This window comes from Notamacropus eugenii, chromosome 1, assembly GCF_028372415.1.
Source record: "Notamacropus eugenii isolate mMacEug1 chromosome 1, mMacEug1.pri_v2, whole genome shotgun sequence".
NCBI lineage: Eukaryota > Metazoa > Chordata > Mammalia > Diprotodontia > Macropodidae > Notamacropus > Notamacropus eugenii.
In genome coordinates this window covers 662,865,660-662,890,830 of record NC_092872.1, presented here as the reverse complement: position 1 = coordinate 662,890,830, position 25,171 = coordinate 662,865,660, and the positions used below count along the sequence as shown (strand labels likewise).

Sequence of the window (25,171 nt, the reverse complement as noted above, 5' to 3'; positions counted from 1 at the left end):
CTGATATATGACGCACATGGATCCCTGTGGCAAGCTGGAGCACCGTACTACTGCCTGGGGCTGATGGCTGTGACTGGTAAAAATCAACTAAAGGTGCTGCCAACTCATTTGCATATCCCCCTTTTTTCCCCCTTCTTCTTACCCACACCTCCCTTGCTCTTGTGTCTAGTGCAGGGGTGGGGAAAAGGAGATTGATGTGGAGATCTGAACTGAGCGCCATCAACTTGCCCATTATCAGTCCTGGCAGTTGGATGGCACTTCATGCTTCTGAAATCCCTCTTGAGTCCTTGGTCTCACCTGATCCTCTTTCTCTGAGGGCAAAGGGAAAATACCTGGATACTGTGGACACTGACTATGTGTCACCAAGTTGCTGTGTTTTGTGCCAAGCAAGTCTGAGCCTCACTGTCCTTCCTCCATCCTAAGTTTTTGGGTTTCTTGTTATTTAGGAGCCAAGTTGTCCAGCTGATTGGTTTTCACCATTGCTTTATAGGTGTAGGTCTTGACCATTCCCGAAGCAAACTAGTCCAAAAATTTTTGTTGTTGGGTTTTCTTTAAAGATAGTGCATTCAATTTGTCAGGTGTTCACTGAGCACCTGTGTGATGATGAGCCCTATACTGGACACTAGGAGCTTATCAGAGAAGGCAAGAAACTGGAGCCAGCTTATTCAGACTTGAGCTGACTGTTAAATATTCAGGATGAGCATTTATAACTCAGAGATCAACAAGCAAACAAACCAGGGCTTAGTCTATTGTTTTGTAGATTTTCTAAACTTAAGAAATTGATGGAGAAAATGGTAATAATGCAGAGGAAAATTGAAAGTATGTGGTGGGGAGTTTTTTGGTGGAGGAAGCCAGTTGTTAAATATTTACCTTTGATAAGATATATAAACATAAAAGAGTTGGCTAATAGGCCATAGAGTACACTGGAAAAAGCAAGGATTTGGAGGCAGAAGAGCTAAATTCAAATCATTCTTCTGCTCGTTATCATTGGTGACCATAAGGTCCTCCCCAAGCCTTCTGAGCCCAACTGAATTTTTTTTTCTCATCTATAAAATGAGAGGTGTAGACTAGATGATACCTGAAGTCCCTTCTAGCTCTGAGTCCTGAGATCTGATGAATATAGGACAGTGTATGTAAAGTACTAAATTGCAAATGGTCAAGGCCTAAAATGTATGATAATAAGGGCTTTGCTTGACATCACATAGACAAAAATAACTCTGGACTGAGTTTAACTTTTTGTTTTTGTTTCTGTATTTACCAGTCAGAGTAGGGTATGTATCTGAAAAGGGTGTCCTGGAGGAGAGCTCAGGACAGTGTCATGAGGAGGGTTGGGTGCAGTGAGGTGTAGGGGGAGACAGAACATCAGTTAGGAGACCTTGGTTTGCTTCAGAATTAATCAAACCATCATCATCATCATTCATTTTGGCGCATGGTGTTGATGATACAAAGACAGAAAGCATCCGATCAAAAGAAACAGTACGTATTTAAGTAAGTGTGTGCAAAATCAATGTAATATTCTATTTGGGGGAAGGGGAGGACACAAACAGCTTGGGAGCAGGTGGAATCAGGAAAAGCCTTGTGTACTAGAGCTGCCAATCTCAGGCCCTGGAAACCAAGCTTCTGGAGCTAGAGTTGGGGTGGGAAGGCCTCTCCCCTTTCCTTTTGAGAGGGAAGAGAGTATGCGACCCTTCCATACAGGCAGCTTAACCAGAAGGTGCTGAAAGTCCTCAGACTAGCTCCATACAGAGATTCTCAGCTGCTTTCAAGTGGAACTTTTCAAGTTCCAAAAAAACTTTACTTTGCTTCCTTTGAATACCCTGCTCCCTTCCTTCTTTCCTTTTCTCTCCCTTCTTCCTTTTCTTCCTTCCTCCCTCCCTCCTTCCCTTCTTTCATCTCTTCCTCCATCCCTCCCTCCTTTCTTTTATCCTTTCCTCCCTTCCTCTTTGCCTCCTTCCCTTCTTTCCTTCCTGATTTTTAACAAGATCAGAGAAGTTTTTTTGTCATACTCTGTCCTTTGTTTTATGGAAGCATAAGAGTTCTTATAAAGCTTCAACAGACCTCCTCGCTGGGCATCACCTAAAACAACCTGAAAGTTTGTTTAGAAATTCAAATGACTAGTTCTCAAAACTACCAACATGTTATGAAAAGGTATAGTCTCTATGAGCCAAAAATCTCCTTTCTGTGAGACTGCTAGAGCCGTGTCTACTTCCACAAACCAGTTGTTTGGGGAGTGGGAGGGGCAGGAGGAGCCACTAGCTGTATTCCATCATGCCATGGGGTATTGGCAGGGTTGGGGAGTTGAATTTAGTCAATAACAGGTTGTGTAACCAAATACTATTGTTTTTCCAAAACACTTTAAAATGAACTTTAAGCCCCTCCCCTCCCTTTTTAAATAGACAAACAACCAGTTATTTTAGGGGAAAATAGGTAAGTCTTAGCAAACAACTGGTGACTAAGAGAATTTAGCTACTGGTTTTTTTCCCCAGAATTCCTGTTTGCTTGATAGACTTCAGGAAAGTTCTTTTGGAACTTTCTTTTGCTTAGGAAAAATGATTTAGTGATAGTAGGTGATATCACATAGACCAGAGAAAGAGTTACACAAGCCTCATTTTGTTTCCACTGATCGATTAAATGTTAAAGGGCTGATGAGGTATGCGTGGCTCCAAAAATGAAAGGTAGTAGAAACATGGTTAAGAGAAAATTAGAGCCCAAGGTAAGTGAAGAAATAACAAGCAGCAAGTTTTCAGTTCCAGGCAAAGATAATTACATCCCAGGAGGTTAAAAGAATTTGAAGGTGTGAACACGGTACTATTGTCAACAGCTTTTGAAAAATCATGGAGAACAGTCAGGTCAGAACACTGGAGAAGAGCAAAGGTTTTCCCATTTTTCATAAAGGGACAAAGACTGGACTCAAGAAACTACAGGAAGCTTGACATTAATCTCTAGTCAAGTCAAGCCTTTATTGAATATCTCCTGTGCACCAGACATTGTGCCAAGAACTGAAGGTTAAAAAGAAAAGAAAAAAATCATCCCTGCTCTCAAGTTTCCAGAAAAATTCTAGAAGAGAATTTCTTCTGTTCTATTATTAAGCAGTTTGTTTGTGAGCACTTAAAAAAGAAAGTGCTGATCACTCTGAGCCAGCGTAGGTTCACTCAGAATAAACCATGCCAAACTAGCTTAATTTTACTGTTTCACAAGATTACTAAACTGGTAGAACAAAAGCCATCAAAACACCTGCTGGTTTCAGTAGGACATTTGAAAAGTCTCTCATAAGATTCTTCCAGACAAGATGGAAAAATATGGCTTTGGATCAGTGGTAGAATATAGTGAATTAATGTTTCATTAAACAAGTAAACCAAAACATATTGATTGGTGTATTGATGTCAGTTTGGAGGAAGGCATATATATAACTTTATGCTATAGAAATCTGTCCTTGACCTTTTCCAATTTTACTATGTATTTAACTATGTAACTATATACATAGTCAAATAAGATGCATATATACATAAATGCATACATATTCAAATAAGAACGTGAATAAACTTTGTAGATGACATGAAGCTGAGAACACTGCTACAACAGACATCAGAATCAAGATTAGAAGTGATCCATGTACAACCTATATTGAATTGCTTCCTTCTCGATGAGAGGGGAGTGCAGGAGGGAAGAAGGTAGAAAATTTGGAACTCAAAGTTTTAAAAACGAATGTTAACATTTTTTATATGTAACTGGGGAAAAATAAAATACTAAATAATTTTTTAAAAGAGATATAAAAAGATTAAAATTGATCTCATGACAAGCTTAGATAGGAAATTTAATGGGTATGCACATAAAGCTTTGCATTTAGTTCAAAAGTTTTCTTGTACAACTACAAGTGGGAGAAATGATTTGACAGCAGAATTATAGTTAATTGTAATATAATCAAATGATGTGATCTGACTGCTCCTCCAGCTAATATAGATATACTTCAAAGATGTATGCGTTTGGGTACTTTCTCCACCAATGTAAATCACACTTTCTCTACATAGAACCATAACTAGAAATTTGAGCATCTAAGGCAAACTCATTCCAGACTGTAGCTTAGTTGTATAGGAAGAATGTTTTATTGATGCCTTTTGCCTCTGTATCACAGTTACTACCCTTCCCTTGATTGCATCCTTCCTTATATCAAAGCAAAAAAATGAAGCAAAATATCCCATACATTGCACATATCTGATAACATGTGCAATTTTCTGTTCAGGAAAACATCCCATCTTCTCTGCTCCAAGGAAGGAGGTTATGTTTTTTATGATCTGTTCTTTTTCACTTTTACTTCCTTTTCAGTTAGTCAGTAGTTTAGCTTCCCTTAATAATCTTCATATTTAGATTATTGAATTGTGGTATATTGCAATCATGGTGCTTTTTTTGGTGCTGTTTATTTCACTGCATCAGTTGATAGTCTTTCTGTACTTCTCTGAATTCTTCATATTCGTGAATTCTTATTGCATCCTGGGCCATCTCCAGTTGTCCTGATGAATATCTGGTCACTGGACCCAGATGGCTCAGGAGAAGAAAGTGAGGTTGGTGACTTTGCACAGCCCTCCCTTGCTCAAATCAAAGTCAATTGCATCTTGATCATGGTCCTCTTTGAGAACGAAGGACAAATACAACAACATAACTGCACCATCATATTTCATTCCTAAATTAGATAGTATTTATAAAGCACTTAACATAGTGCCTGATACATAGTAGGTACTTGATAAAGGCTTATTCCCTCCCTTCCCATTATATTTATATGCCATAGGGTTTTCTTTTGTTTTCTTTTGTTTTGAGCTCTTCCCCAACTGACTGAGCACTCATTTTCACTTCCTCACTAGCACAAAGAGAGCTGCTAGAGATATTATGGTGAGTCACATGGCCGGTAGTGGAATCATTGGTCATAGTACGGACAATTTAATTAGGCATTTTTCTTATGTAATTCCAAACTGTTATGTAAAATGGTGGACCACTTCATATCTCTACCTCAGTTCGCCTGGCTTCCCACAGCCCTTCCAGCATCGGCTGCTTCTGTCTTTGATCATCTTTACCAATTTGCACAATGTAAAGTGAAATAGCAGAGTTGTTTTAATTTTCATTTCTCTTACAGTTTGTGATTTAGAACATATTTTGATGTGGTCATTTATAGTTTGTAATTTTTCTTTGGAAACTATTCATTCTCTATTCGGGGTATTTTTGATATTTCCCTGTGTGTTTTGAATATCAGAATTTTATTGATATTTGGCTCAAATATTTTTTCCACTCCGCAATTTCTTTTCTAATTCTGCTTCATTAATTTTTTTGTTAGGCAAAACCTTTTAAATTTTATGTAGTCTATTATATATTTATGATAACCTTTATTCTTTGGTTAAGAATTCTGGGGAAATGTTCTAGTTTAGAATAATTTGCCACCTGCAATTGAGAAAAAAAAAATAAACACATTAGCACGCCAAATGAGCTATGGTTTGGAGTGGTTACAGACCCCCAGATTTTCGAAACTGTCATAGATATTCTGGGAACCTCACATGTTAGTGGGAGATATTGCGTGTTGAAGATATAGTACTTATCCACTCAAATCTATACCCCACCAATCCCTACTGATATGAGCTGAATTTGCCCTAATTGGTTCTGTGTAGAGAGGTTATAATATACATCGGTGAAGAAAGTATCTGAACCAGCAAAAATCACAGATCTTTGAAAAATGTCTTGTCAATATATTTGGGAGGTGGGGTGGTACCAACTTTAGTAACAATCACATCACATTGTCAACCTTCCCTGGTCTCTATCTAGCCAACCAGATGACTGTCCATAGAACCATAGATTTAAAGATATAATGGACCTTAGAGGTCCTCTGTTCCAGCCCCATCCTTTTATAGATGAGGTAACTGAGGGCTAGAAGTGACCAGTGACTTGTCCAGGGTCATACAAGTGGTAAATAATAGAATTTAAACTCTGATCCTCTGACTCCAAAGTCTGACAATTTGTAATTTAAATCATATTAGCTCAATGATATAACATAATTTAAAAGTCACAATAAACCGTCCCCAACACCTTCCCCCCCCCCAAAAAAGAAGCTAGGGCACATTCTTTTATAAATGTACCCACCATCATCGAGGAAAATATGCATCTATAGGGATCCCACATGAGAGGATCACTCATAAGGAACACTATTAAACAAGACACATAACAAGTTATGTCTGACATTTATATGGAGCTTTATATTTACACAGTGCTGTAGTATTAGACATTCCCAAAATTCTCTCTGGCTTAGTCTGTAACTGAATTTGAGCCAGAACAAAAGGGAAGGGAGAAGGGCAAAGTCCTTGCTCGAGAACCACCTCGCCAACTTTATGGCCTTTATTATGCATATCTGGGAGGAGTAAACTCCTTAAAGTCCTTGTGACTTAGTGCTAGAGCACTGACTTAGGGTCAGGAAGATATGATTTCAAATCCTGCCTCAGACATTTTTTTGCTCTATGATTCTGGATAAGTCACGCACTTTTTCTAAGCCTCATTATCCCCATCTCTAAAATGAGTGGGGCTGAACATGATGCCTTCTGTGGTTCTTCCAGTTCTAAATTCGATTCTGTTCATTTCAGTGCTGTATTTTGGCCAACCATAATTCTTGCTGTCTCCCTGTATGTAGACTAGATAATCATCTTCCATGTATATTATAGAAGAGTTTCCTATGTTGGGACAGAAATTGGGTGTCTTTTAAATCTAACATTCTATAATTCTACTCTAGAAGTTTACAGGTAAGAAGACTTGGTATCTGTTCTCAAGTAACTCATGGTCTATTAGGGAAACAAGATATGTATTTATGAATAATTAGAGAACAATTAAGACCTGAATCAGCTAAATGGTTCAATGCATAGAGTGCCAGGCCTCTTCCTGAGTTCAAATCTGACCTCAGACACTGAGTAGCTGTGTGACCTTGGGCAAGTCATTTACCCTGTTTGCCTCAGTTTCCTTAACTGTAAAATGAGCTGGTGAAGGAAATGGCAAACAACTCCAGCATCTTTGCCAAGAAAATCCCAAATGGAGTCGTGAAGAATCAAACCTGACTGAGCAACGGTAACCACAAAGGACCTGAATCATGTGGTTCAAATTCTAAGCGTTATAGGACATCTAAAGAAGCTGGGAACGCTTCACAAAGGAAGCAAGACTTGAGCTTGGCTGGGATTGATGGGTAGAATTTTGTTAGACAGTAGGACCAGGGAATATAATTTTTAAGAGAGGGAGTAGCATGAACAAAGGTAGGAGGAGGACATGATAGATGTGAAAAGTAACCAGGATATTACTCTGATCAGAGCAGCTGCTCTTGGCAAGAGAAAAGTGGGAAAGATTGGCTAGGAAGCCACATTATAGAGAACCTTGGGAGCCAGGCAAAAATTTGGAATTTATTCAAGAGACAATAACTGGGATCCATGGTGGGTTCTTGAGCAGAAGAACAATATAGATATGATTAAAACGTTAATTTAAAGATATTAATATTGTACTCATCATCTCTGTATCTCTATGTGTTCTTCAAAGAGAAGAATGCAAAGGAAAACACAGTCTCAGTTAAACAAAATACTAAAAGATGGAGGATTTGTTCAGAGAATTTCTGGAGTAAATAAGAGTTCACTAGAAAACTTTTCCGTCTGTTTTAAATGGTAAAAAAACAAATACTTTATTACTCTCTGACAATGGTTTTCTTGTCTTACTAAGATCCTTGTTAAATAAGGGTCTTACTGAGGCCAGAGATCATCATCTTTGTAGTTCACATGTAGAGAACACTTTGTGATCTATAAAGCATCCAGTGAGACAAGAAGGATAAGTATTTAGTAGAGGAAGAAAATGAAGGGAGAGTTGTTAATATACTTTACTGAAGTAGTTCCTTAACTAGCGAGTGTCAGAGTTAGCATACAACCCATCAGGTGATGCTTCCTCATTCAGATCAATAGTTTTACTGTGTAGACCTGGATGAAGAAGTGGGAGATTGACTTGGGGATGGGCTAGAGCCAGGATACATGTCCTGGTAGTTGATTTCTTGAATAATTTCCCATCCCCACTTTGACTTCTTTTGCTATTTTCCCTTTATAAGTATGTGGAGGTCATCTCCAGCTTATTTATCTTTTTCCAAATACAAGACAGCATTTGTTTCAGACCCAAGGAACGCAATATCCAAATCACCTCCATGTGTCCCCATAATCAGTTTAAAGTCACTCTTCTTCCTTTTACAGTAAAGTACATCCCAAACAAACGTTTACAATTCTCAAAATTTATAGTGCTACTCTGTGGTTGAAAGTCCCTCGAAAAGAGAGCCCACTAGTGGTGCTGGAGTGTTAACCCCATTTCCCTTCCTTTCCCCAAACGTTGCATATCTCTTCCTTGAACACGACTTAAAAGCTGCCTTCTACAGGAGGCCTTTCCCAGTTCTCTCAGGAGCTGGAGCTTTCTCCTCTAAAGTTGCCTTCTGTTTACTCTTTGCCCTTATATGTACTTATTTGATTATATATTGTCTCCCTGGTAACAATGTAGGCTCCTTGAGGGCAGGGACTATTCTGTCCTTTCTTGTATTCCCAGTGCAAAGCACAATGCCTGGTGCAAAGGAAGCCTTTAACAAATGCTTGTCATTTATTAATTGATATAACTTATTGTAGAGGAAAAGGAACATCCAGGTTGCATCAGGTCCCCATCCTTCTTTGCCCCTCCAGTTCTAAAACCATGTCATTGCTCCTCTCCTCTCCAGGAGACTTGACTCACCTGCTCCAGTAGAAAGCGCCTTTGAGAATCCTGGTGAATAGGGTGCTTGTTAATTGAACTTTGACTTTTTTCATATAAAATATTTTGTAAAGGACAAGGAAGAAAATGAAATTCAGATGTGAGGATTAGAACTTCAAAGCAGAAAGGACACAGAGTCCAATTATTAAAATGAATAATAATTCAGTTTGATAAATTATTAATTGAATACTATATGACTATGGTAAGTATTTTAGGAAGATCCAAGAAAAGATAGGGTTGGGCCTTGTTCTCAAGGACTAGGTTACCTATAGATTTAATAGATACAGAGATTAATGAACTACTTAAAGAAGCCCATTCATTGAATGGATGTATCTCATTCAAAGTGAGAATGTGATAAGACCTTAGCCTGAAAGGTATCCTGGGCCATCTCCAGCTGTCCTGATAAATATCAGGCCACTGGATCCAGATGGCTCAGGAGAAGAAAGTGAGGTTGGTGACCTTGCACAGACCTCCCTCACTCAAATCAAAGTCAACTGCAAGTCATGTCATCATCTTGATGTCATGGTCCTTTTAGAGAACAAAGGACAAACACAACAAGGAACATAGAATCTGGAGACAGGATTGACCCGTGATTGGTGATTGCCTCATCTGGCCCACTCTTTAGCAGTCCTCTCCAACTTTCTTCTTCCTTACCTCAGTTCTCAATGCCCTTGGAAATTATTTTGATCTGCTTTCCTATGGCCCAACCCACCATACCAACAAGTGAAGTGCTGACCTCCTTGCCATCATTTCTCTATGCATATCATCTTCTCCTCATCTTAGAATGTAAGCTCATGGATAATAAGAATGGCTTTTGCTTTTGGGTACTTGACATGCAATAAAATGTTTTTTTATTCATTCTTTCATTTTTTTCCGTTCACCCTAATGACTTAAGTTCTGAATCCAGTTACTAAATTTGTCATTAGTGTTTGGAGAAAGGCAAGAATTGTAAAGAAAGGTCTCATGGAGGAGATGAATTGGGTTTGGGTCTTGAAAGACAGGACCCTTGTGCTATCAAGGGTATGGAAGTCACAGCTTTTCCCCAACCACAATCCTTTTCTCACCAGCTACCTTGAGGGATTTGTCATCCTCTAGCTAGCCCAGCATCCTTGAATTTCTTCACTTTTACATAGCATCAAAGCTACTGGTTGAACTTCCATCCAGTCAATCAGTTATTCAGAAATACTCAGACTGTACTTAAATCACAAACCCTCTGTTCCAGGGTTATCTCTTTCAGGGCAAGACTTTTCCCAGATTCTCTCTGGCTTCACATGTGAACAAATTAGAGTCAAAATAAAAAGTAAGCTAAGAAGACAAGGTCATTCTGCTACCACACCAACAAGAGGTGAAGACAAGGCAACAAGGACAGACAGAAATGACTGCATTCAACAAATATCCTGTCCTTTTGTCTAGATCACTGAAATTGAAGCATTTTTCCCTTTGCTTTTGAACTCATAAGATCCACAGTTAGTAGAAAACATGAAAAGAAATCCCACTGCTCTTAAAAGCTTATGATTATGATTTAAATACAATTAGGACAGTTCTAAATAAGAGCCACATGTCAAGTCAGCCAGCAGCCTTGGTGAAATGTGAAGAAATGAAGTGAAGAAAAAAGTGAAGAAACTCAAAGTTGCAGGGACAGAAGAAAGTAAAAGGAGGATTCTGGGTAACTGGAAGGCGCATGGTTTTCAGAACATGGACACCCTGTGCATTCAGGGTAATTACTGGCCAATCTCAGTGGGTCTATTTCATGCTCTGTTTCTCATAGTGATCAACAATGTCTAATGAATGGGTTCTCTATCATGATGGTTTGTTTATAATCTCCCTAAAGAACGTTGGAATTACACTGCCCTTATCCTTGCTTATTAGCCCCAGTGTCCTGTCTTTTACTGGAGAATTAACAAAACTTTCAGAGACAGTATAGTTATCCTTCCTGATTCAGCCTCCAAAGTTAGGGACATGTCTCCCCAGGAATCCTTAATGGCCCCTAATTCTATCTACTCACTAAGAATTTAAATTTTTCTCTAATCTATTTATGTTTCAAACTGGTACGGCCTCTCAGTAGAACAGTCTTTGTTTATCCTACATTTAGCTTTTTTTAACTCCACAGAATGAACCCTTCAGCTACTGAGGGGTAGAAAATAAGGAGATCCCACTGTGTTTATCATTTGTTGATTACCGAAAGAAAAAAAAAAAAAGAAATTTGCCTTTGTAGAACAAAATATAACCTTAGAGACTCACCTTCAGCAAGGTATCTTCCATGTATATGTTAAGATCAGCCAGTCAACTAGTATTAATTAAGTTCTTACTATGTGTCAGGCACTGAGGATACAAAGAAAGACAGAAATAGAGGTCCTACCCCCAAGAAGTTCTCATCACACAAGATTCGTTGTTAGCTGCAACCAGAAATATCTTTGCTCTGGTATATCATGAAAGGCATAAAATAGAGAATTAGCTGTGTGCCAGAAATGTTCGTTAAGGCCATGGAGGATGTCCAGCACCAAGTTCAAATAAAAGAAGAAATCCCCCTGGATGCTTCTTCATATTCTACAGTTTACCAATGACAATGTGCTGATCACAATGAATCTTAGCACGCTACAAGATGTACTCAATGAGATCAATCTATCAGTCAATTAATAGTCATTTATAAGTAACTGCTGTGTTGCAAGACTATGTGATAGGTGCTGGAGCTACAAAGACAAAAAATAAAACATTTTCCTGCTCTCAAAAACCTTATGTTCAGTCTGTTGTGGGAGATATGCAAAAATCTTAGGACGATTTCAAACTTAACCAGTGAAAACTTATCTATGTTCTTAAAGCTTAAAACCACACTAAGACTTTGGGAAACCCCATAGAAGTGTATTCAAATTATATGTGGAAGAAGTATGAAGTAGTTTGAGGGGGGAGGCAGCAGCAGCTGGCTGAATCTGGAAATTTAGAAGGCACACAAGCTGAATTTTGAAAGAAGTAAGGTATTCTACAAGGAGATGGAGGTAAAGAGGGATTGCGCATTCCAGGCATGAAGCAGAGTCAGTAAAAAGGCCCAGAGATGGGAGCTGAAGTATTCTGTCTGAAGAATGATAAGAGAACCAGTTTGGGCACACCATAAGCTACAGGAAAGGAAGTAGTGTATAGTGAGCCTGGAAAGATAGTTTGGGGCAAGATTTTGAGGGTCGAGAGCTGCACAGAGAAGTTTATTTCTATTCTAGAGCAAATCGGCTGCCACCAGCATTTATTGAGCAGAAGAGTGCCGTGATTAAGCCTGTTCCTCAAGTTCATAACCATGCAAAAGAAAAACCCAAATGAATCAAGAATCTGTTTTGTCTGAATTATAGCACACAGCTTATCCATTGGTAACAGATGGATAGTTTGTGTGATGTCAGGAGAATGCAAGGAAAGTCATCTGCTTGTTATGGTCAGCATATGAGAGAACATGGGACACAGCCCCTCTGTCATCTTGGTCACATCATTCATCACCTAGCAAGCAGCCTGCTGGTGACAAGCCTCCTGCTGGTTAACTGGGCTGGTCCTCAGAGAGCAGACAAAGTCTTTTGCTGGGATGGTTCTCCAAACCTTTCCAGCTTGGTGAGACCTGCTGAGGTTGTGTTTTTCTAGCTGCAGAATCTTCAAGAATCCAGAGACAGGGACCCAGATCAGGAGAAGACTTCCTTATGATCAAGTTGAATTATTTCATTTTATCATCATGGCCTTCTGTAAAATTTCTGTCTGTTCTAATGCTTAACTGGAATATGGAGGTGATCATTAGAAGTAGATTGTAGTAGACTGAAGGCTGTACTTAAGGTTTTTACAAGGGAGATTTGGGGACAAGGGTTGGAAGTAGAGGAAAAGGATGGAGAGAATCCTGTAGTCATTTTACAACAATATTACATAGTATCTTGCGTTGTTAGTTACCTCCCCATCTATGTTATTAGTTTCTTGGAAGGTCTGATGGTATCTTATCATGGAATCATAGTCTAAACTCCTCACTTTATATAGGGAGAAAAGGAAGGAAGGAAAGGAGAGAGGAAGAAAAGAAGGGAGAGATGGAGGAAGAAAGGAAAGATGAACTTAATAAGTGCCTACTATGTGCCAGGCATTGTGCTAAGAGCTTTGCAAATATCTCATTTGACCCTCACAACGACCGTGAGAGATAGGTGCTATTGTTATTTCTCTTTTTACAGTTGAGGAAACTGAGGCAGACAAGTTCAGTAACTTGCCCAGGGCCTGGCTCAGGGTTACACAACTTGTAAGTATAGAGCAATATTCAGACCCAAGTCCTCTGACTCCAGGACCCTCTTCCCACTATATCCTGCTACTTCCCTTTTAATTCAGCTCAATGTATATTTATTAAATACCTACTGTGTACAAAGTACTCAACTAGGTGATGAGACAGATGCATAGTTTAGATAGCCCTTGACTTCTCAGAACTTATAGTCTAGTGGGGGGATAAGATAAAAATATAAATAACTAAAATATGCGATTGTATATGAGAAGTACATAAGGGAAATGAAAATGATAATAGACAACATTTATATAACGCTTGGTGGCATACAGAATAATTTACCTGTAATGCCTTTGATTCCTACCATACCCCATGAGGTGAATCAAGTGAGAATTGTTATCCTTGCTTTCTAGATGAGGAAATGGAGGCATGGGGACTTGCAGTGACTTGCCTAAAGTGATCTGGACACTAAGGGCTGGAGCCAGAATTGAATCTCTGGTCTTCTGCAAACCCAAAGGGATTGGGGTGGAATGCTAGGAAAAGGCAGAAAGAAAAAGAATCAGAGAAAGCTTCCTCAATAGGCAGCAGGGACTTCAGGGGCTCTAAAAGTTGGGTAAGGATTCGATAGGTGGAGGGAGAGCCTGGTGAACATCACAGGTGCAGGTGGGAAAGCATGCTGGTAACAGTTCCCAAATTCATGACGTTTCCCTTTGTGCATTCTTCACTTCCAAAGACAAAGTGTAAGTTCATGGTCGTGCATAGTCATTGGACTGTAGGTGTTTCCATTTTTAAGTGCTGATGGAACTTGGCTCTCTAGCCTCAGATGAATGAGTTGTGAAATTCCAGCATATCTCTGGATATTAAAACATGGCTTCCCTTCCTAATGGCCTATAATCAAGGCATAACCTGTTAGCTAAACAGTCAGTGCAAACAGAACATTACTTAGAGTTTTGCTAATGCTCTTCCCACTCACCCTCTATTAACAGCCAGTTTTGTAGGCAGCCAGGAATGACAAAGTCATGGGAACTGAAATTAAAGATCCTTTGTAAAGAAGGCTCGCCTCTGGAAAAAAAAAAAAGCAGATTAAATGGATTTGTCTTTGGCAGCCTTCCACCTCTGTTTCTGCATCCCTCTCCTTACCTTCTTCCTTCCCAATCAACCTGGGACCTTCTGGGTACCCATTTACTTATTCATTCACCTAGGCAGATTTGTCACTCAAAGAAAAGGGCAATGACGTTGGAATCAAGAAGTCTTGAGTTCAGATACAGACTTAGATACTTGCTAACTGTGTGACCCTGGGCAAGTCACTTAACCGCTGCCTGCTTCATCTATAAAAAAACAATAGCACTTGCTTCCCAGGGTTGTTGCAAGGATAAAATGAGCTAATATTTATAAAGTGTTTTGCAAATCTTAAAACACCATATAAATGCCAGCCATTATTACTATTATTATCATATGTCAATATTTATTAATCATTTATTATGTGCAAACTACAGGGCTAAGTAGTGGGAGACAAATGACAAACTTCCTGCTATCAAAGAGTGTACAACCTACCATCAGGAAATATGGCATGTCTAGAGAAAATTATGACGTGAGGTAGAGAGTGATAGGGACAAAGAGGAGGTCTAGAGTAGTCTAGGAAAATCTGAGGCAGGAAACACTTTCAGTTACCTGGCAATACTGACTTATGTTTTGAGCCTTCTTTCCATTTACATGTCTTACATTTCCAAAGAGTAGGCTTAGCTCTCTGACAGCAGTCCTCTGTGATGCCTCTGTGAATTTCCTATAATACCTAGAAACACTGTGTAACCAGGGAGTCGGTGTTAGAGAAAACTTTAGAGATCGTTTGCTTGAGACCCCTCCTTTCCTATTTACCCCACTCTCCCTTATATCATAGTTACTTGTTTATATGTCTTTTCTCCTATTAGATTATTAGAAATGATTAGAGGGAGCTATGGTACCCAAACTTTTGACCATGAAACCAAAGGGGACCATTCTTTAAAGATGTGGCACTCTCACTTAACCCATCTTAGTCTAAGAAGGGAACTTCCTAGTAAGAATCCTCAGAGACTTCTCAACTTTTTCTCCATCACTTGGTCCCAGTCTAATACCCATCACCAGCATGAAACTATTTGTTATATAGAACAGAAAACCTTCACAAAATAATTTTTCCTCATTTCCTTGGAGGTGGAGAATAACTAGTAATAAATACTAGCTTTTCACACACACACACACACACACACACACACATCTACATCCACATAAAATGTATCTTCTTCACAACAGCCCTAGTATGTAGCTAGCAGGAGTATGATCATCCTCATGGTACAGGTGGGGAAACTGAGTCTACTAGAGGTAAATTGAGTTGCCTGAAATCACCTGGTTAGTAAGTGTCTTAAATGGGACCTAAACCCAGGTCCTCTTATTTGAGGTCTGAAGGTCTTGCCACTATACTAAATAGCTGCTCACCATCTGCTAAGTCTGTATGGCCTTCTTACACTTTTTGCCTATTGACATTTCTCTTTCCAAAGCTAAAATAATACCAATTTTCAGCCTTTTCTCATCCATTTTGTTTACCAGCTATTTATTACCCTTTTTCTTGTCTGACTACTCTCTCAACTGATGAGTCCTTAAAAGTTGGGAGAATAACTTATACTACTTCACTTTATTTCCTCAAGTCTGCATATCAGTCTTATGCTTTAAAGAAAATTTAAAAAAAAAATTTTTTTTTTTAAGCTCCTGGCCAGCTTGCTCTCCACTTTGACCCATGGGTCTTGTCTTTTCTGTAGTGATTGCACAGCATTGTATAGCCCTTTCCTACTTTGTGTTGGTATGAAATTTTGTCCTGAACTTCTGGCTGAATTTAGCGTGGTCTTCTTCTGATTTATTCTCTTGTATTCCAAAGTTACTTGGAGTTCTGATTCATCTACACCCATTCCAACTCACTGATCCTTGCACAACTTACTATGTGCTCCATTCTTTGCTAGGTACCATAGGAATACACTGTTTCACCTGGACTGTAATTTTTTGCCTTGGCAATAAAAGCCCCCCACAATCTGACCTCATCCTGTTCATTCATGCATGTATACATGCATTCATTCATTCAAAAAGTAAGTTTTCATTATGTGCAGAGCACTGTATTAGGCCCTAGAAAAGATAGAGAATCTAAGCAATGAGATGGAAGGTCCTTATGAAGCTTACAATCTACCTTTCTGATCTCCCATAAATCTATTCCCTGCACTTTTTGCTCCATCTATATTGGTCTCTTCATTGTCTCCTGTAAACACCCTTGATATTCCTACCTTTGATCATGGTGTTTTGTCTACCTAGAAAGGGGTGGGAACCTGCAGCCTTAAGGCCACATGTGGCCCTCAAGTGCAGCCTTACACGTGGACTCAAGGCTGCAGATTCCCCACCCCTGACTTAGAACATCCTTGCATCGTAGAAGAACAGCTTAAGTCCTCCCCTTCGCAGAAGTGTTCTGGAGCCACTTTGATCCTGTTCAGGAGGGCCAGTTGTTAAATTTTCAATATGAGTATTTACACCTTAGAACTTGGCAAATGCTACCAATAGAGGCTTGATTTTTTGGTTTTGTTTCATTTTATTGTTTGTCTAGACTTAAGAAAGAGATGGAAAGAATGTTAATGCAGATAAAAGTGATAAGTTTATCTTGTGTGTGCATGTATGTATACACAGGACAAACTTAAACTTAGTTTTATTTAGTTTATATATTAGCTATACACATACACATATATGGACATGAACATGTACATGCATGCATATTTTTTGGAAGAGTCAGCTGTTTAAGTCTTACCAGAACACTCCTGCGCCTTTCCGAGTTCAGCCCATGTTGACCTCTCCCATCCCAGAACTCTTGGATGGTACTTAAATAAGGATGCAATTCAACTGGTATTCAGTAACTTTTTTTCTTCTCAGACTAGACTGTGTTTCTATTAGTGTAGGGAGTCCTCTATAAGACACATGCCTCAAGCCAATACAAGTGAGCACCTGCTCTATTAGAATGTTAGAAAGTTCTCTCTGTCTGCACTGAAAGGTTAAGGGATTTTCCCTGGGCTCCAGAGCCAGCGTGTGTTTGAGGCAGACTCTGGGGGCAGCTCACTAACCTCCATGCTGCTTCTCATTATACCTTCTTGGTAGTACTGCCTTATGTTCTGAGATCTCTTTCCACATACATCCACTGCATTTCTCTAAGTAGGCTTAACTCTCTGAGAGCAAGCAAAGCCCTTGAATTCTTCTGTGTGTCTGCTATAGCACCTAATGCTGTGTAATCAGGGAATTAGAGAGTATTAGAGGAAACCTGGAGATCATTTACCTGGGGGACCTCTTCTTTTCTCCTCACCCCAATCTCTCTTTTGTATCGTAGTTATGGGTTTATAGGTGTCTTATGCTGTTAGATGAGAAATTCTTTGACCAAAGAGTCTACGTCATAGATATCTTTCTTTCCCTAGTACCTAGTGCAGTATCTTGCAACACAGTAAGTACTCAAGAAATGATCTTTGACTTATTGAGGTTCATTCCCCTTAGTTTATAGTGAGGAAACAAGGGGCAAAGAGACATGGAGTAATATGGCCAAAGTCACACCACTACTTAGTGACAGAACCCAGAAAACCCAGATGTCAAGACTCTCTGCCCGCTACCTCCCAATTACTGTTTGCCTTGTTTCCCAGCTTGGCGGTGATCTATAGAGCTCTCTTCTCAGGCTTGGATGCCCCACCCCCATCAGGGCTACATCCTTTTTTTATTCTAAAATAAAGATCACATTTATTATCACAAGTTATATAAAAATACAAACAACTTTTACGAAAATGATTTTGATAGAAAAATATTTGAGTTTAGTTCATTGAAATATTGCAGGAAAACTACATGCTCTGTTGCTGTACCTCCAGCTAAAGCTTCAAAGAAACTAAAAATTTCATAATCAAAATATCCATTATTTCCCGTGACTTCATCTTTGGAAGTTGATTCATTATGTTTTCTTAACAAGTCAAATCATTTACTCTTTCAAGTTAAATTCCAGGGCTGTACAGCCCCCCCATTTTATAGATGAGGAAAATGAGGCCCAGAGAAGAAATGGTTTCCCCAGAAGATCTGGGTCTAGAACCCAGGTTTTCTGATTTTCGGGCACGTGTTCTTTTCCTTCTGTCAGCTGAACATGAAAAACCAACTGAAGGACATCAATGATTTCAGATCTTCCTTCCTCTGTGCTGAGAATTACACCAGGTGGGGAACAGTTTAAAGTAGTGTAATCAATGGAACAGGATGAAAACTCATTGTCAAAGGTCACATAGGTCAAAATGTTGGCTCATTGCATCCTGTGTACGCCACCGACTGTACCAAAGATTATGGAGCAGTAACATGACAGTCTATATAACACATGAGCTTTTCAACATTGATCAGTAATGCTACATCCTTCTGACAAATATGTGGCGTCTCCAGTTCATGAGACTCTGCCCGGCCCTTTCATTCTGCATTGTTTGGTGAAAATGTTTTGTTGGACTCTTATCAAAACCCTTTTCTGGGCCTCATCTAGGGACAGAAAAGGGTCTTTTGCTTATAGCCAAGGCCAATAAACGTATCTGTCTGTGTAATGGAAGGCGGGGAGAGGCAGATCTCCCCGTGAACATAGGCAAGGTAGCAGAGCATTCCAAAGTTATGAGAGAGAGGTTACTGAGCAGGTAGAGTGTTTGCCCTAACCTATCAGAACATGGCTCCCCTCACCTCCTTCCCACACTCCAAAGAGTATAGAGGGTATTATAGTCCACTTACCTGATTTTCCACTTTTCCTAGTCACCCCTTCCTCCTCCACCAGAAGGACCAGAAACAGATCCAGATATTTCTTAAACTCATTCTCCCTCTCCATCCCAGCTGCTTTTCCTTGCCCTCATTGCTGTCTGAGTGGTATAGTGTATAGAGTGCTATGCTTGGAAACCAGAAGACCCAAGTTCAAAAATGGCCTCAGACATTTACTATGTAACCCTGAAAAAGTCACTTAATCTCTGCCTTAGTTTCCGAAACTCATCTGTAAAATGGGGATAGCATCCACTTGGCAGGATAGGAAGGATAAGTGAGACAATATTTGTAAAGGGCTTTGTAAACCTTTAAGCATTATATAAATGATAGCTATTATTAATTACCTGAGTGACAGTAGACTCAAGGGTTTATCACTCCTTACTTAGCAATAGCAGCCTACCTTGATCAAGTACAGTCACTCCTTATAGAGATCCCTGGGTAGGAAGTTCAGCCTACACTCAACTCCTCTCCTTTTTTTTCCCCTGCAGAAAACCAAAAGAGACGTCAATAACTTTGATCAAGACTTTACCCGGGAAGAACCAGTCCTGACTTTAGTTGATGAAGCAATTGTGAAACAGATCAATCAAGAGGAATTCAAGGGGTTCTCCTATTTTGGAGATGATTTGCTCCCTTAAGAAGCTGCCCCAGGATACATGATTCGGGAGACTGCAGGAAGGGTTTCCACTAAAGTAAAATTTCCTGAGATTCAGTAATTCATGAACTACATCTGCCAAGAGCCCACACCCCCACTTACAACTCTATTTATTGTATTCCCCCTCCCATTGCCCTCAGGCTCAACCTAGCCCAGCCTGGCCCATCTTCTACCTAGTGACCCAAAGGCACTCTTAAGTTCTATCTCACCAAGGAACACAAAATCACTTTGTCCCAGAAATTGTAGATGTAACACACTGCCATGTTTTTTACCATTTGCAAGCCTGGTTTCATTCCTAGGGTCACTTGTCAAGGATGCTAATTTCATGCTTTTTAACTAAAAAGGAAGGAGGAATAGGAGAAAGAGGAAGAGGAGAAGAAGAAAAAGAAGGAGGAGGAGAAGAAAAAATTAGCTACATTTTTGGCAATGGAGAGATGGCAGATCTCACTTCTTGTAAATTTGTATCTCAAGAAAGGAATCACTATTTTTTTTTTTAATGTCAATTTGATTTCTCATTAAATTGCATTTGGAATTAGTAGAACATTTGAAAAAAAATCAACCTGGCTAGAGATAAGAAACCTTGATGTCATGTCAGTAGCTATTAAAGGGCTAAAATGCAATGAGAACCAAATTATCCAAAGTCAATGCAAAACATATAGTAGAGAGGGGTCTTTGTAGAGGTCTCCATGTATTTCTAGACAGATGAATATGCAACACTTCTCCCAACTCGTGAGATTCTGCCTGAATACGTGTGCCCTTCAAGAAAGAGCCCAAACCACTGGTGATCTAGGGGAACCTCAGTTCCAAAATTCTGTTCCTGGTTTTTGGTTCTAATGATACTGCACCAACTATTTATATTTTTTTTCACTGCAGTGTGTTACTTTTGCACACTTTTATAAAATCATAGTACTACTATGTTGTGTTGTGTGTATGTGTATGTGTGCATTTTTAATTAACTGTATAAAACTGAATCTAAAACCTCTGCTTTGGGAAGAAGCAGGAGAAAGTAAAACATGGGGGAAGGTCAAGATATGTGAATAGTGACCATTTGGCGGGATGCAAGCATGTGGTGGTAGGAAATGGTAACTTGTGCAGATGCCGCTAGATGACTGTGATGTTGCCTCCTGTAGATGTGCTAACAGTGTTATGGACCTTGATTTCCAGGTATTCATCCCCTGTGATGTAGTGTACTTTGAGTGCAGAGGTCACTTGATTATTACTGAACCCATTGAGCAGCAAACAGAATCCATGCTAAGCAGTGCACGTGGATTTCCCAGCTGCCCTCCCTTATACATATACATATATATATAAATATACATATATATATATACTTGTGAGTGGCAAAGTAGCCCCAATAAAGCTTTTTGCCTTTTGTACAGGTGAGATTTTTGTACATAGTGTTTGCTGCAAGGCCTGTGGAATTAATGCATTGAATATAAAGGTATCCACTGCTGCATGTCCAGACATATTATAAAACTTTAGTCTATGAAAGAATAATTATAATGTCCAGGTGCAATACTCTGTATGCGTATTGGTTCCAGTTACTGTTGGAGAGATGGGGATGTGTTTTTCAGTTCATTTGTTTTGTTTGAAAAGATGTAAACATATATTAAGCTATGCTCGAGCCGCTGTATAATTCTCTTAAACTCTGCTATATCATGACCGTGATAGGAAAGAGAAAGGCCTGTTCCAGGGGGTGATGGCGGCAGCAGAGGCGGAGTCTGTGGTTCCCAAAAGACGTTGTCCACCTGGGTATCTACGAGGAAGCTTATGTCCTTTTCACATCTGGCTGGTCACAGCCTTTGAGACTATTGATAATGTTCAGTTGGAATTTGTTCTTTTAAAAACTCAGGTGTAATTATTATCTACTCTTATGATGCTTTCAAATATTAAATATTATGCTATATCAGTCTATGTGTATCTGTTGGCATACAGGTGAAGTAATGAAGCAAGCAAACATTAATTTAATTTATCTTCAATGGCTTTATATCCTGGGGAAAGGTTATCTTCTGGAGTTGCAGTTGGAGTACAAGCACAGAAACATCTTAATGGTTGCATCATCTCATTTCTAGGAAGACATGATTATACTGCCCATAAATTTTCATGTGTCACTACTGCTTTCTGTATTTTTCATTCCCTACCACATTTAAGTTGAGGCATCTAGACAAGAACTGGCCACCATGCTGAGTGGCCTTGTCCCAGGAGGCTAAACAGCTAAGAAGGTGCCATTTATTTATTGTGTTCTACCATGGACAGAACACCTAGAGGGCCTTCCTCCCATATGATTGGAAATTCTTTAGGGGCAGGCCCTCCCTCTGCTTTGCAGGGAATTGAGTCCTCATAAGTCTTGGGTTTACACAAAGCCTTGGGCTCTATCAAAGTATTCCACAGCAGAGTTTTCACCCCAACAGTCAATAAATTCATCTTTATTGGGTTTCCATTGGTAAGTTTGTCTGTTATCTTGAGCGTTCATTATTTTATTTTATTCCTAAAAGAGAGATTTCCTTAAAACGGACACTGTTACATTTCTGCCTGTTCTTTCTCATTCTCTTCTCTTTCTCTTACCCCCTCCACCCCCATCTCTTTCCTCTCTTTTTTTTCCAAGGGGGAGTATACACACTGCCCCAGCCTTTAGAATGTCCCCAGAGTTCAGAATAGCTTTCTGTATTCTTTCAATATGAACTTTAAGTGGAAATAATATTTTCCCCAAAAGTGAAAAGCAAATCTCTCTCTCTCTCTCTCTCTCTCTCTCTCTCTCTCTCTCTCTCTCTCTCTCTCTCAAAAAGGCTCAGAAATTACCTCTTTTTAAATTATGTGCAAAATAGTTCCAGCTATATAGGAAATGTATTCAGTTTTCGGGACTTTTTTTGTATTGTGATGCTTTATTTGTACAGGATTTTCTCCTTTGTGGATGTAATTTGAATTTCTTGCCATTCCTTAGTGTTATTTTCATTGTAAACATGACTGTGCCAAATGTACTGTATTCTAAAGGATGTGAATGTGTATGTTTCAGAACCTAATAAATACAACTGATGTTCAATCTTATCACTTAAAATCTGAGTGAATATATTTATTCCCTCCCCCAAAAATATTCCTAGCTCTACTTGAAGCAGAAATTGTTTGGTGGGACAAATGATTTGGCTCTATATTAGTTTCTGAATGAGCTTTTCTGCAATTAGTGTTTTCATGAAAAATAATCCAATTTGTATGACCCTCCTCCCCCTATCATGTACTATGCTTCCTTATTATTTCTGTGATGGCTGATCACAAGAGATAAAACTTACTCTGGATTAGTTTAACAAGACTAACATGATTCTGATGGACAGGAAGCCCAGTTTTAGGCTGAATTCCCCAGGAATTTTTGTGTGGGTTATGGACCCTTTGGCATAACGTATGGACTCCTCAGAATAACATATTTAAAAACATAAAATAAAATGGATAGGATTACAATTTTGTTGTTGTTTAATAATATATTTTTAGTTGTGTCTGACTCTGTGACCCATTTGGATCTTTTTGGGGGGGGGGCAAATATAGTGAAGTGGTTTGCCATTTCTTTCTCCAGCTTATTTTACAGATGAGGAAACTGAGGTAAACAGTATAAAGTGACTTGCCCAAGGTCACACAGCTAGTAAGTGTCCAAGGCTGGATTTGAACTCAGGAGTTTGAGACTTCCTGACTGCAGGTCCAGAGTGCTATCCACTGTGCCACCTAGCAGCCATAGGATTGCAAAGGAAACCGATGATAGTGAAACACAGTTATCAGAATTTTTTTTTAAATATCAGCATATTCCAGGTTAAGGACCTCTATTCTAGAAGCACCAAGAGAGAACTAGTGTTTATTTAAAAAAAAAACTATAAATATAATATGAATAAATTAAATATACATGATTAAATATAATACTTCTCTGAACCACTTTCCATGCAAATATTATTCCCAATTTATAGATGGGGAAACTCAGGGTAAAAAAACTAAATGACTTGTTCAGAGCTAATAAGTGTCAAAAATGGTATCTGAAGTCAGGTCTTCCCAACACCAGCTGGCACATCTATCCATTGTATCATGCTGCATTCTAATTCGATAAGATCATGTGAGAGCAGAGATAATAACAACAAGAGAATTTTGTCCCCTTCACTTCCATATGCTGTCCCTTGGTCTTCTGAAGACCAAAATGATGTCCTCAGGACTACTATCCTGTTATTAGCTCATCCAATGATGTATTCCAGTCTGGAAAGAGCTCCCTGAGGTGAAGGACCATGTCCTAATCTCCTTTGTACCCTCCACAGTTCTTAGCACAATGTCTGGCCCCCATTGGTCACTTAGTAAATATCTGTAGATAGCCATGCTGAGAAGGATGGGATCTAGCCAGGGGGGTGCTGGTTAAATGTTTAACAACTAGCTCTCCAAAAAAAAAAAATGTACACATAACATACCTTTAAGCTTAATGAGAATTATTAACATTTTATCCCTCACTTTCTTGGATCTACATGATGATCAAGACAATGAATCAAACCCTGATTTGTAGCATTTGCTGATTTCTGAAGTGTAAATACTCTGAAAATTTAACAACCAGCTCTTGGAGCTGACTCCAGCACACCTCTGGATCCAATCCAGTGTCTGTGCTTTTTCTCCTTCCATTAATGCCCTCTAAAGACCCTTTCAGCCTTAAAGCAATGATCCTATTCCCTTGACTGCTGTAACACTGAGCTTTTCCCTCTTCTTAAACACAACTTTTCCCAAAAGGCTGAACAAGGAAGTCTTTTGTGAACTTTGCACTCACCAGATGGTACAGAAAACCAGAACATCCCATTCCCTGAATATTGTGGGAATTAGCCAAGATTTTCTCCTCTGCCAACCCAAAGTGACAGAGAGCCCCAATGTAAAAGTTTTCAGTACATGTAATCCTCTCTTTTCCGCTTCACATTTTTTTCCATTGGCTTCAAAATGGTGCCTTAAAACTTGGCTCCCTCTTCTCTACAAATCAGCTTTCTGTTTCTTTAATTTAATTATATACCTAGCTCAATGGCAGTCAGGAGTGCAAAAAATTTTGTCTCAATCAAACAGTGAGGCAGATAAAACTAGTTATGTTATTTTTCACTATGAAATCTACCTATGTGAGTTCAGGATAGTCCTTAGAGTTCAGAGACTGAGAGCTAAACATGAGCTCCTAGACAGTCCATTCCAGTCTTTGCATTGTATAGGAAATGAGACAAGTTCAGAGAGGAGAGTGATTTGTCTACAGTCATACAGGAAGTAGATAGCAGAGCCAGGACAGCTTGGTATTTCTGAGCTCAAATTTAGCACTTATTATACCATGCTGGCTTCCATTAAACACTAGGCAAAAAGTGGCTCACTGGGTAGAGTTCCAGGCCTGGAGTTAGAAAGACCTGAGTTCAAATCCATCCTCGGATACCTACTAGCTGTGTAAGTCTGGGCAAGGTCTGTTGTTTGCCTTGGTTTCTTCATCTGTAAAATGGAGATAAGAGTACCTACCTCCCAGGGTTATTGTGTGTATAGTAAGAACTATATAAAAATAAGCTAGTGTCATGATTATATTCTTCCATATTATATTTTATTAGACATTTATAGTATAATATATTTATATGATATCATAGCTTATTAAACATTTGTAATGTATTTTATTTTACATTCTACGTTTTATACTTTCCTAAATACTTATATTACATTTTTATATTATTATATTATAT

At 39.1% G+C, this 25,171-nt stretch overlaps 1 protein-coding gene across 1 annotated transcript in view; it reads left to right on the top strand.

The window, feature by feature from the left end:
• The window catches only part of PRKCE (protein kinase C epsilon), a 661,730-nt gene extending 639,635 nt beyond the window's left edge, over positions 1–22,095 (top strand). The window contains exon 15 of the mRNA XM_072635707.1: positions 19,303–22,095. Within this exon, the coding sequence (XP_072491808.1) occupies positions 19,303–19,449 (147 nt within the window). The 3' untranslated portion in view covers positions 19,450–22,095. The remainder of the gene's footprint in view (positions 1–19,302) is intronic.
• Positions 22,096–25,171: the final 3,076 nt, after the last annotated feature.